Source organism: Raphanus sativus, chromosome 6 (genome assembly GCF_000801105.2).
Source record: "Raphanus sativus cultivar WK10039 chromosome 6, ASM80110v3, whole genome shotgun sequence".
NCBI lineage: Eukaryota > Viridiplantae > Streptophyta > Magnoliopsida > Brassicales > Brassicaceae > Raphanus > Raphanus sativus.
The window spans coordinates 52,899,073-52,911,954 of NC_079516.1; the positions used below are offsets into that span (position 1 = coordinate 52,899,073).

Consider the following 12,882-nt stretch of genomic DNA (forward strand, 5'->3'; position numbering starts at 1 on the left):
AAAAAATTGTCTTTTTGTAACTAGTACACTTATTTTGAAGGCACCTAGCCAACTCTTTGAGCAGGAAGCAAATAAATTAAGCTCGATTAATTGTTTGTGAATCATCTTAGTGAGTTTCTTTGATCAACTTACATTGTGCCACTCTATGCCACATAATTTATAGTTATTTTGACGAGTACGTATATGATTATACTTGGCCTATTTTAATTTGGAGTACGTCGGCTGTTGAATATATAAGATATGAGTAATCTGCCGTATATTTATAATTATGGTTTAATGATTGGTGTAATCTTTATTAGGTGACTATTTGACAAACTCGTTAGAGATATTAGGCGTTGGATCAGTAACATCAATCATTTCATATGTTTCAGATATAATAATCTTTTAAATATTACACGAACATGCATGTTGCAGTTGGAAATAAGGTAGGATTACCTTTTTCAAAAGATAGAAAAATTCGAATTTCAAAATTGTGAAACGTTCTCAAGTTGCATTTTTGAAGGGTAACTGATATAAACATACAAAAAGCTTCATACAGCATGTGATACAGAAGGAAAGATACACAAAACATGTGAGGTGAATAGTTGAATGATCCCTGCCTCTCTGACTTATTCAATCATGATACTCGGCTAGATTTTCAAATTGGTATTTGAAGAGTGTGGAGAAATACACATTTGCATATTAAATTATTAATTAATAGAATGATACTCGTTATTATAAAAATAAATTATTAAAAAATCAGAGAGCTTAACAAGTAAATGTAATCAGTGTGTCATCTTAACTTTGTGCATAATATTTTCCTTTTTTTCTCAACCGTCTATAGATTTATATATGACGAGTAAACATTTCTATCTCGTAAGCTCTTTCAGGATATGTGGCCTATAAATCAGTATTCTACATACCAACATTTGGGTAATAAACTTAGATGCATAAGATTTGAAGTTGTGAAAGAGACAATAAAGTATTCCAAGACAATAAATCATGGTATATATGTTTTATTAGAGAAAGAAATTAACGGTTAGCACAGAGAGCTTGAAATAGAGGGACAACGAATAGGATGCAGTAATAGACTTGTGAAGCAGCCATGTGCCCTGTTAACCCAATTTGCCTCTTATGGTCCAATTCTATTAGCAATGTTTGGTCACGTACTTTGCAGGATAAATAAAATAGCGTATATACATCAGAAAAAAAAGATGAAAGATATAACTGCTAGTGTCATGATGAACAAGTGTCCAAAATGATAGTATGCCAGTTCACTGTCGATTTTATGCCTGATTCGTTTTCTATCGAATCCACAAAACCATCTTCTTCTCTCTTTTTAATTTGTTTGTCCGGACTTGTTGCAAGACGAACATTCAAAAGATTCTTACCTTGGCTAATGTGAAACATGACTTGCAAGAGATGGATAGAAGTAGAACCAAATGGATGTAAGATTTTGCTTCCAAGGAAAGATAACATGTTGATTTTTTTGAAAGCCAACAAGAGGATGTGGTTTTTCTAATGTTTTTTGTCTAAATTGCAAACCAAATTTATGATTTTATTTATTTTTTTTTAAATGAATTGTAACAATCATTGGAACAATGACGAGAGCCAATCCAAAACCCATGTGCGCCTCATCAACGCCATACTCTAGTACATTTTTGTTTATCTAAGGACTTGATCACACTAGCAAACATCGTATGCACATGGAGATGAAGTCACAAATCAATGCGTTTCTCTCAACTTTCTCTATATTTAGAAACACTTTTACAATTGTTGCGGAAGTTAAGACAATGGCCTTACCGCTTCTATCATCAGTATTCAGAAATAATGAATTGATTTCTCACCATTTAGTGATCTCAGAAATTTATTTAAAAAAAAAAAAAATTCTTGCGGTAGCTTGTGAATCGCGAGTGCCATTACTTTAGCCATATAAGATTGATGATAGAACTTTGTTGGTTGTTCAAAAAAAAAAAAAGAATATGCTTTATTGAAAGAAAAATGAAAATGAGAAGTAGCCATGAATGTTCGATTAACTCAGCTGTGAAAATTATAATCAGAGAACTCTTTTCTCTCTATTTATCCGACAACAGTAAATATCCAACAACAATTACATAATTAAAGAAAACACTTGTACAGATTATATACCTCTACTCATTACACATTGATGCACAACTTGTGCTAAGACCAAATCTGAACCAACTTCCGAAGAATCAGCGAACTTTGATCTCAAACTAATCATATATAGAGTTAACATGAAGAATACTATCACAGACATAAACAGCTTTTTTTGAGCTTCAACTTCTCTGAGATTTGGTTGTCTTTCATGAACTCTCATATGGTCATATATAGGATCACAGTTTCCAGGACAAAAACAGTCGCTTCAAAGTCAAAACGTTTTCTTTCCAAAGAACTTACTCAAAGAGGAGTCCAGTGCCACAATGTCAAACCAGTTTTAGTAGCTTCATGTTTCCCGTAGAATTCGCAGCTACAAGCATATTCGACTTTTTTCGCCAACAGACGCTCGACACAAACTGTCCATTGTCATCAAAGTACTCGTTTCCAGATATGGGATCCACTGATCCAAACTTGTATGAAGTCATTGGCATTGGTAACGATCTATAGTAACTATATACCTGACAAGGAAACAAAATCCAAGTAGAGAACGTTTTTTATAAGCAAACTAGGCGCAGTTGACATGTACACCCATAAGAAACTTTTAAGTATCCTAAAGGCGATGTGTATATAATAAATACCTCATTGGTCTCTGAACCACAGGCTATGTATCCATCCAAGACCGATAAGCCGACAAAGTTCTGTATTCCGGTAAAAGATTAGACATCAGAACTTAACTAATAAAGGAGAAAGTTAAGGTGGAATAGAATCAAGTTTTAGAGTTACCTTTTGATTTGTGTGTCCTTTATACGTCATTGAACAAGCACCAGGAGACAACCCAGAGGAAGTTGTCTTGTTGAGATTCCAAAGCTTGAGAGAGTTATCAGTGGAAGCAGTGACAATGGTCTCTGAATCCACGAACTTAACATAGCTAACAGCTTTCTCATGGCCTGCCAATGTGCACCAAGGAGTTTTGACATACCGAAGATCATAGCAATAGACCTTGTAATCCGCTGACCCAAATGCCAGTAAATGATTGGAATATGCAGAGAATTGCACGCAACACACATTTGCTGGACTCCAGATCGTACCTAATGACCGTTTCTGCATACCCACCAGAAAATAATATAAGTTCCATTGCTTTTGGATAGTCATAAATCCAAACCGAGAAGAGAATCATAATTTCTAACATAAAAAATAAAATGCTAGCAGTACTATGAGATAAAAGAGAAAGAGAACCGTGCCTCATTGACGCTCCAAAGCTTTACCGAACAGTCATCACTTCCGCTGACAAATTTTGTCGGGTCAGATGGAGAAAAATCAACTGACCAGGCTCTCTTCTGGTGTTCTGTGTATTGGGAAAATCCTTGTCCAGTCCCAGCATCCCATATCTGCATTCACCACACAGTAAGAAAATGTCAACTGAAAACCATGACCAATGCATTTTTCACGGTCGCTCAGACAGCTCTATCTCTATATATTATCACATGATTAACATTTTTACGTTTCCAAAAAGGAAGAAAAGAGCACAGGATGGTAAAAAGAAAGATTGTAGCATGATATAGACAGGAGAAACCATACGCACCTGGACTACACCATCATAGTCAGTCGAGGCCAAGTAGTTTTTGATGTAACTATTCCAGCAAACGCAGCTTAATTTCGATTTGTTGACCATCTCTACTAGTGGATAATGAACACCGACAGATTCATTCATAAATGCGTTGAAGTCAAAAATCTTGATTTTCTTTGATATCCCAGCTGCTGCTATGTGTTCCTCATCAGGGTCAAAACTTAGCGAGCAGACCACACTGGCAGAGTTTAAAAGGTCTCCACTTCTGATCGTCCCACAGGTTTCGAACTTGCTATACCGAGCAAATTTGCACAACCCCTCGAAAAACACTTCAAGTTGGTCTGAAGACTTTCCTTTGGTTCTCGTATCCTGATCCTTATTTTGGCTTTCAGACCACTTGTCCTGGTCCTTCAGAAGGCTTTTGTCAGAACGGGCACTAGCCGCAGAATCCGATAACTTCATTTGTTGTCTCATGAAGAAATATGCCTCTTCAAGTTGACGGATATTACTCATCAGCCTGTCTGTATTAGCAGTTGGTACAAACAAGGCGACAGAAGTAGTTGTACAGCGCTCGCCTACGGGAGATGATTGCATTTTTCGTTCAATAGCTTCATGCGATGTCACCACAGATGCTCTTGAAGAATATCTTCGCTCAGCCTCTTTGATATCATCCTCCAAGGTCTGGATGTCTTGCAAAAGCTTAGATGCATTTTTCTTCTTCTGCTTTTCAAGTGAAGACAAAAAGTGAAGTAACAGCTCAGATATCTCCTCATCAGCAGCAGTCGATTTAACTGAGTCCTCCTCGCATATCAACTCAGACTTTAGTATTTCTCTGTCAAAGGAACAGAAGAGACTGAGAACATAAAAATAATCAAGAAGATAATCACAGTTACATGACACTGAATCTTCACAATAATGAGGGAAAACATTGAGTAAAGTTTGAAGGCATCCAGCAAAGAAATCTTATAGACGACTCAAGACTCTTTGAAAATTGAATAAATTATATATTTACGGTTGTAATAATATATATAAAGAAAACTCAAGTCCAGGGCCCACACATTCTCCGTTACCACTTCTAGTACATACCCCCCAGATTATACATATAGAGTAGCATTCATCTTAATACCTAGCTGTTGGTCGGGAGGAGGGTTCAGGATGCAGAAGCCAAAGACAAAATCCAGCTTCCTTTGGGTATCTTGAGAGAAATGCGGGTGGGAGAATCCGATGACGTAAATCTGCCATCATTGCAGCATGCATCTCACTAGACTCACAATGGCATAGCAGCTGAAACAACCATGGTCAAGCTAGAGCTTTCAGTAAGCATCTTCACATCAAAGGGTCAACAAGCAAACTAAAAACTGACAGGTTACTGCAAATACTAGCTCTGGGATTCAAAGGACAAGGCGGACTAAGCAATTTCACGATTACCAATTAAAGACTGAAAAAGAAATGGAACTACCCAAAGCCTAACCCGCTAGCTCACAGAAAAACATGAAAGAAAGTAAAACACATAAGCACTATATGGCCAGTAATACAAAATGAGGACATGTTACATCCTTTGTGGAATTAGAAAAAAAAACTTATCACAACTACAAAACCGGTAATATATATTTACCTCAAACAGAAGAACACCAAGGGCGTATATATTTGACTTTTCTCCGATATCTTCTCCATTTATCTCCTCTGGACAAGTATACCATTGCTCTTCTAGCCATGTGGACATAGACTGTTTTCTCGTCACCGAAGGCACGCCTAAATGTTTGATATAGTTTTGCTGTTGAAGTTCACAACTGTCTGGATTACGTACATCAACCACGTTTAAATCAATCAAGGGGCTTTTCCTTTTCAAAGGTCTCCCACTTGAAGTGGCCTGAAGTTGATTCCCTGGAGCATTCAAGTCCATTCTTCTTTTCTTCAAACCCCTACCCCCAGTAGATGATTCCTGAATCACGTGCCTCTTCCTATTAAAATCTTCGTCAACATCCGATTCTATACTGCTCTTTCCGAAAGTACCATTATATCTAAGTTTCTTGGATGGGACCAAGGCGAAAAGGGATGGTCTCAGTTCCAGCAAGAACAATCCTTGTGAATGCGCTGAGCCAATCAGCTCCACCAGCTGCCTAAATAGAGAAAGGCTGTGTCGTTTCTCACGTTTACCATAACTCGATCTAATAAACTCCCTCAAACTGATTCCACAAGAAGAAGAAGAAATAGTATGATTCCCTTCACCATTCGATACAATCCCATTATGACCTTTGGGGATTGGTTTTAGAGGCAACGAGGGATCATGAGCAACAAGAGGCGACTTGCTGCTGCTATTATCCAACTTTTTATCCTTGCATACACCATCTTGATCACAAACAAACTCAGGAGGAGGAGGAGGAGGAGGAGCTTCCTGGTGTTTACCAACTACACCTTTCCCCTTCATAGCTCGTTTAAGTATCAGCTGAGAAAAACTGGAAGAACTCAACGGCGTTTTGGACTGGACACCGTCGTTGATCCATCCAGGCCCGTTCATAACGCCGTTCTCCCCACCAGCTGCTCTCAGACGTTCGGAGAAAGCCTCGAGATTCTGATCGCTCCTCTTGTTCACAAAAGGCTTCAAGTTTTGCCTCTCGGAAGGAGCTCCCGCGAGCTGCTGCCTGATCCTCGACAACATCTGATCCATATCACGAGGTTGAGAATCGACATCTCCTCCATCTCCTCCTCCCCTAAACGCAGCAGAAGAGCCGAGACGGTAGAGATGCTCAAACTTGCCAGCGGCCCTAGAACTCTCCATATGATTATGATTATGATTATGATTATGATTATGACTACTCCCTTGAACAGCAGCTCTATAAGTAAGCTCTTCGACGGAGATCTTAGCTCCTGGAGATTCCTCAGGAGGAGGCTTGTTGTTGATATCAACAAGAAGATTCCTGTGAGGAGGAGGAGCTGAGCTTCCAGGACAATCGCTCCTCCCAGGTTCTGAATCAGTAGTCACCATCGTGCAAGGAACATCATTATCCACTCTTCCTCCTTTCAACTCCACGTTCTTGTTACTCCCCACTCTTTCTTCACCACCCACTCTTTCCATCGCATTCATCGCCTTATCATCACCTAATATTAACAATCGAAAATCGCATCAGATATATCAATTGCATGTTCAAATTCAAACGTATTATTATTATAACCTAAAATCTCCAGCAGCTAAGTATACAACACACGAAAACGATAAATACGCGAAAATCAAATCGGTTACCAGATACGGAAAGATCACAATCAGATGATCATAGAGCGAATCGGCTGAGAATCCATTAAGCGAAGAAACCAATTCAGGAAGGTGTGAGGCTATCTATAAACTTCGAGAAACAAAATAATATCTACTCGAAACACAGAATGAATCTCTCTTTCTCATACACACACTAGAATCATTCCTTCTTCATCTTCTTCTTCTTCTTCGTTCCTTATATTTTTTTTTTTAAATTATTATTTATTTAGGCTTTGAAGCCACATATTTTAATGATATGCTTTCCCTTTTTTCTGGCGGAGGATTTTCCAAACCTTATTTTATTTATTTTTATATATTACCTTTTCGAGAGAAAAGAGAAAGATTTTTTTCCCGTCTGGCTGCCCAATTATTTAACAAGTGATTAAAGAGACTAACAACACACGGGATTACGTTGATTAGTGACTTAAGCTACAGAGACGGTGCTGCTTTTTGGTGTTATTTACGGTATATGCCACTCTGGGCTTTCCTCTTTAGGAAGCAATAGGGCTGGCTGTAGGGGCAGATATGTAAATAGTGAGAAAAGGCGAGGGTATTAAGAATGTTTGCATGGGGGGGGGGGGATATTTGTTTAAGAGGAGGAGATTAAAACACGTCAACGTCGCTTAATCTATTCTCCATTTCGAGAGGGGGGTCTCACGTGAAAGGTGTGGAGATTAACAGGCCACGATATACTACTGACGAATGATTACATTTAAAAATAAATACTCGGCCAAGGCTAATATACTTTATGGGCTGGGCCGTTTTGAAAAATCAAGAGGTCGGTTTGTGTTATACACAAGGCCATTCTTATGCCCCCCCCCCCCCCAAATATGATTTGAATTTTGAGAAAGAGAGAAGAGATTATGTTGCGCAAGCAACACTTTCTTCCTTATTTAAACACACTCTTTTTTTTTCTCTCCTAACAGGTTCTATCTCTTTTCATCACTATAATATTCCTTTAACAAATCTATTCAGAATCCATGAGTTTTAAGAAGCCAAGTAAGAACTTTCTTTTTGCTACATGTCAAATCTATTCAGAATCCATGAGTTTCATATTAAAATCTACATGACATTCTCTCCAAGATGAAACATTCGAAGCGGAATTGGGTACAAGCTTGGACATTGTACAGTACTTGAACAAAGGATCCAATAGACAAAAAGGAAAACAAGAAAATCATAATCAAGCGTCGACTAAACCGAAACAAACCAGAAGAACATCACCAACACGAGAAGAAAAAAACAAAAAGAAAGAGAGTAATTCATTTTTTAAGGGATAGCTAACAACCTCTGTTTCTTATGCCTCCTCTTAGGTGTACTTTTCGGAATGTGAACCAAACTCGGAGCATAACTGATGAGACGTGGCCAATCGAAAGCAGATGTCTTAGCTTCATAAACTTGTTTATCCGTATACTTGTCACTGTCGTCAGCAACGAAGATTCTGTTAAAATATTTTCGACCCAGTGCTGCACAAGACAGTACCGCCACTCTATTCTCTTGGTCGAACAAGAAGCTTCCGAAATACAAGTTGGTTCTATGACAACCGATTCTCATGACAAAGTCGTTCCCCCACGACAGGTCTTTAGCTTCATCATCAATCTTATTGGTCATCCATATACTCATGTCCCCTTCGCATTTACAAACGTATAACAAGGCAATTTTTTCATCTCTAACGACCGAAAGAAACGCTTTATCCCAAGGATGAAGACTCTGAAACGGAAGAGAGAGACGCACGAGCGTCTCGGTTGTGAAATCGAATTTTGTGATCAAGAAAACATCATTTACTTTGTCTCGAGGAGCAACAAAGTAAGCGTCTCCTTTCAAAGACACGCCGTTGGGACTCACGGAGTAGCCAAGAGGAGGAAAGGTATCATCAAGAACCCTCCACGAACCGTCGGAGCTAAGATCATACATCTCACCCAACACTTTCTTGTCGTTTTGACGATAAAAACGTCTCAAGATTTTGTAGCTACGATGGCCAGTAGAAGAAGTGGTGTATCCTAAAGCATATGCATCATCGTAAGAGTAACAACAAGTCCCGGGTTCGATGCTCCTAGTCTGACCAGTACATGGGTTCCAAACCACAAGTTTACTCGTCATCGAGCATAACATTAAACCGTCGCAGTGAAATATCTCATTGATTTTCAAATCGTTTGAACCATTTAGATCTGTGAGTTTACCTGTAAACTCGATAGATCCGTTTTTGTTTTTTTGGAGGAGGAGATCTCCGCCGGCGATTGCGTAAACCCTAAGATCGCTCAGTAACATCGATTCTTTCACCGATTCACCTAACTTCTTCTTGTTCTTCTCCGCGAACTTCCGATCCCTGAACAACGCGTACCATCGTTTGCAAGTCGATTTCAATTCCCATAGAGACTTCGCTGGAACCCTAGAAAGTATGTCCGATTCCAAATCGTTTGGGAGATCCGATATCGTCGTCATCTTCTTCCTCGTCTCACGTCTACGAGGTTTACCAAGGATCTCTCTCGATAACCAAAGTTATTGCCACTAGTTTTATTTGAAGGCCCAACAACTTATTATTATCAAAGCCCATTAGTTTTATAACTTGTTTTTGTTCTTTTTTTTTGGAGTGAATTAGCTTAAAATCCAAATAGAAATGAGTAATTAGGAAACTACCTAGGGTATATTTTATGTGGGGTTTAGATTACAACTAGCAGAGTTTAAATTACGTTACTATCCTTCCGTCAATTTAAACAAAATAGAACAAATAGGTCGATGGTAGGTTTAGGTTAGACACTAAAAAACTATAATGAGGGATTAATAATCATTAAACTAAAAAATTATAATCATTAAACTATGAGAAAATGGGCAAATGAAAGAACTGAAAATTATGACATGAACGATTTCGTGGAAAGGAGAATCTTGAAGAAGTTTGTCTATTCATCCGCCGCGGCTCCAAGTTGACAACTCTCAATTGCAATTCTTCAGCCACGGCGAAGCTCTTTCATCACGGCCTCCTCTTGGTCTCAGCTTGTGGCCGCCTTCTCCGTTTCACCGTCACAAGATCGCCGTCTCTGTCTCGTCATGGAAGAAACACGGGCAACAATGGTGGGATTTAGACTATTTGCACATTAGGTCCTCCAATTTCTGAGTTATTTCATTTAGGCCCCATACTTTTACTAATCGAGAAGAGACCTCTCGAATTAACCCCATACTTTTGATTTCACACACCAGACCCCTTGTAATTTCACAATAGCCCCTCATCTCTTGATGTTTTCGAATCGGCCCATAAACTTTGTACTTTGCGAGAATAACCTTGTGTTTTCATCCCAAACTTCCATATGCACGTCCTAGAACCTGTCAAATGCAATTGAACACAAATGTAATATATACATCTAAATGCATCCTAAATTGATAAATATGAACTAAATGAATTACTAAAAACCTATAAAATCATGAGATATCAAATCTCCGTTTCGAGGACGGTGGGGGAAGAGCCAAAAACCGCATATTAGTCATCGGAGAAGAGGTTTGTCAACGATGAAAGTGGATCTCGTTGTCGGTGGATGTGTTAAAAGGGATGGTGGTTCCCTCCATAAGTGAGGGGTAGTTCGTGGTGGTTCGGAATTTGAGACAGCAGTGGCAGCAGCGAGAGTTTGGAGTTGGATCTTTTTCGGAGGCCGACGTATGTCCCCGCAAGGCGCTCCAGAGTAGGCTTGTTCTTGACGGCGACGGGAAAGAAACAAGCTTGGACAACTCAGTTCCGTGTAGTTGAGATTATAATTCTCTTCTTTTAACATTAAGACTCCTTTCTGTTAAAATAAAAACGAAAGAAGTGGTATTCGGGAAGTTAACATTCAAATTTTAAGAGTTGATGGATAAAAATATTATTAGATACACTAATTATTTTAATAGCCGACAATAAAAATATCGTAGCCAATTAAGCTTTTCATTAGCATATTAAATATATTAAAGGTTGCTTTAGCATTTTTTTGTATGCTCTGTTTGTAGTGTAATCCAGTTTTGGATGTAAAGAGTACAATATGTATCTATAAGTTATATTTAAATATGTTATAATTATATGAGTTAACAAGCCTTTTGTAGATTATAACAAATGAAAATTAACTGTGTAATTAAACAAGAGATAAGTGCTCTAGAAAAGTATGGAGATATTTTTTTAAAATATTATTATCTCGAGAAAACCTTCAGAATTCAGCTAAACATAATATTAGTTATCAATAATAAAAAATAAATACTAGTGAAGAATTGGATTCAGACCTTTTGGAATCAGTTGAGAGGAACACCAAAAAAGTACGAGATCCAAATTTTGATGCTAACAGTCGACCACAAATGATGAAGCTAGCTTTGACTAGTAAACCGAAAGGAGTGGGGATAAGCAATTGTTGTGAGAGGGGGAAAAAGACATCCTTTGAAGGGAGCATTACAGAGGGTGCTGAAGTTGTTGATGAGTAGTGAAAAGCTGTTAGCATCTCTGTGTGAAAGTTTTTTTTTTGTTTTTTTTAGTAATAATTTTTTTTTGCAGGGTTGCATCTTCATTGGTCGGTTCTTTGTTATGTAAGCCAGCCAATTCGTTTTGTGAAGGCTAAAAAATTTAGTAACAGTCTAACAAACCTTGAACAATAGCAATATCTATTTATATTTTCTCGGGATGGTTAAAACATGAGCTTAGCAATGTGTCTTGTCGTTTTGGATTGCTAAATTCACTTGTAACCGTTGGTATAATGAAGTGTCTGTTATAAGATTGCATCTTAGTTGGTCGGTTACTTGGTATGTTAGCCTGATAGTTTGTTTTGTTAAGGCTAAATATTTTAGTAATCAAACTTGGATGATATCAGTATGTTTAAACTTTTATTAGTATTGTTAAAAAGGGAGGGGTCGAGTCGTTTTAGTTTGTTAACTTCACTTGTAACAGAGGATCAATTAATAAAAAAAAAAATCCACTTGTAACAGTTCAATATATATCAAGCCCCTAAGAGGAAATCAAACATAGACAGACACCGACGGCCAGCGAACCATGTTATCCGGGACATCACTACAGCTGAATGTCCTTATGTTTATTTAGTGTTCGAAATTTTGTAGGCTTGATATAGGTTAGAAGCTAAAAGGGTTTGATGAATTTTAGATTTATATTTTAGTTCATTTTTATCATTTTAGTATGCATTTAGATGTATATATTGCATTTACATGCATAATTGCATATAAATACTAGGTTTGGAATGCACACTTGAGAAGTTTGAGGGCAAAAATCGCAAGGTTATTATTGAACTTTACAAAGTTTGGGGCCGAATTGAAAGCATCCAGAAGTTTAAGGACCAATCGGAAATTACAAGGGGGTCTGAACTTTTAATGGGTCAATTCGTGAGGTCCTTTCTAGAAATCTAAAAGTACCGGGGTCAAAAACAAAGAAATAAATAGTTAAGGGACCAATCTTGCAAAATGAAGAAACATCTCCATTGATAAACATGAACAGAGCTTGTCACGGTGGAGGAGCTGACGAGACGCGGCAGCGTGACTTGTTTCCGACGAAGAGGATTGGTCCGATTGGAGCTCCGGTGGAGACTTGGGCTCGAGCTTGATTTCGTGAGGAAGAGGAGACGCACGGAGACTCAGAAACCGGAGGAGCAGAGCCACGACAGAGATTGAAGAAGATGGAGAATCGTGGAGGAAGCACGGTGGCTGTGGTTGGTGACAACGAGCAGAGGCGAAGAACTTGGAAGCGAGCTTGAACCGATACATACACGAAGGTCCTTGGCTGAACAATGAATCAAACTAAAACAGAGACTAAACAGTTTATAACAAATAAGACTAAAACGAAATTTATTTATTTCAACCCAAAACAGAGACTAAACAAAGAAAGAAGAAGAACAACTCTATTTAGATTTTTTAAAAAAACAACACTGCAAATAGCCAAAGCGAATAGAAACGGAAGCGAACATTTTAGTTACGGGATATAATGATAATAACAAAATATAGTAATTTGTCTGACAAA

At 38.1% G+C, this 12,882-nt stretch overlaps 2 protein-coding genes across 2 annotated transcripts; both read right to left on the minus strand.

Annotated features, from left to right (window-relative positions):
* Window positions 1-1,994: 1,994 nt before the first annotated feature.
* Window positions 1,995-7,131, minus strand: LOC108813021 (protein SUPPRESSOR OF PHYA-105 1). Its single transcript, XM_018585444.2, has 8 exons — window positions 6,906-7,131; window positions 5,280-6,763; window positions 4,791-4,948; window positions 3,680-4,496; window positions 3,339-3,485; window positions 2,881-3,198; window positions 2,736-2,795; window positions 1,995-2,615 (listed from the first exon to the last, which is right to left on the minus strand). Exons 2-8 carry the CDS (start codon window positions 6,747-6,749, stop codon window positions 2,424-2,426), a joined length of 3,162 nt encoding a protein of 1,053 aa, XP_018440946.2. The 5' UTR covers window positions 6,750-6,763; window positions 6,906-7,131; the 3' UTR covers window positions 1,995-2,423.
* Window positions 7,132-7,943: 812 nt separating this feature from the next.
* Window positions 7,944-9,410, minus strand: LOC108806719 (putative F-box/kelch-repeat protein At3g17540). The gene has a single exon (XM_018578901.2). It carries the CDS (start codon window positions 9,351-9,353, stop codon window positions 8,181-8,183), a length of 1,173 nt encoding a protein of 390 aa, XP_018434403.1. The 5' UTR covers window positions 9,354-9,410; the 3' UTR covers window positions 7,944-8,180.
* Window positions 9,411-12,882: the final 3,472 nt, after the last annotated feature.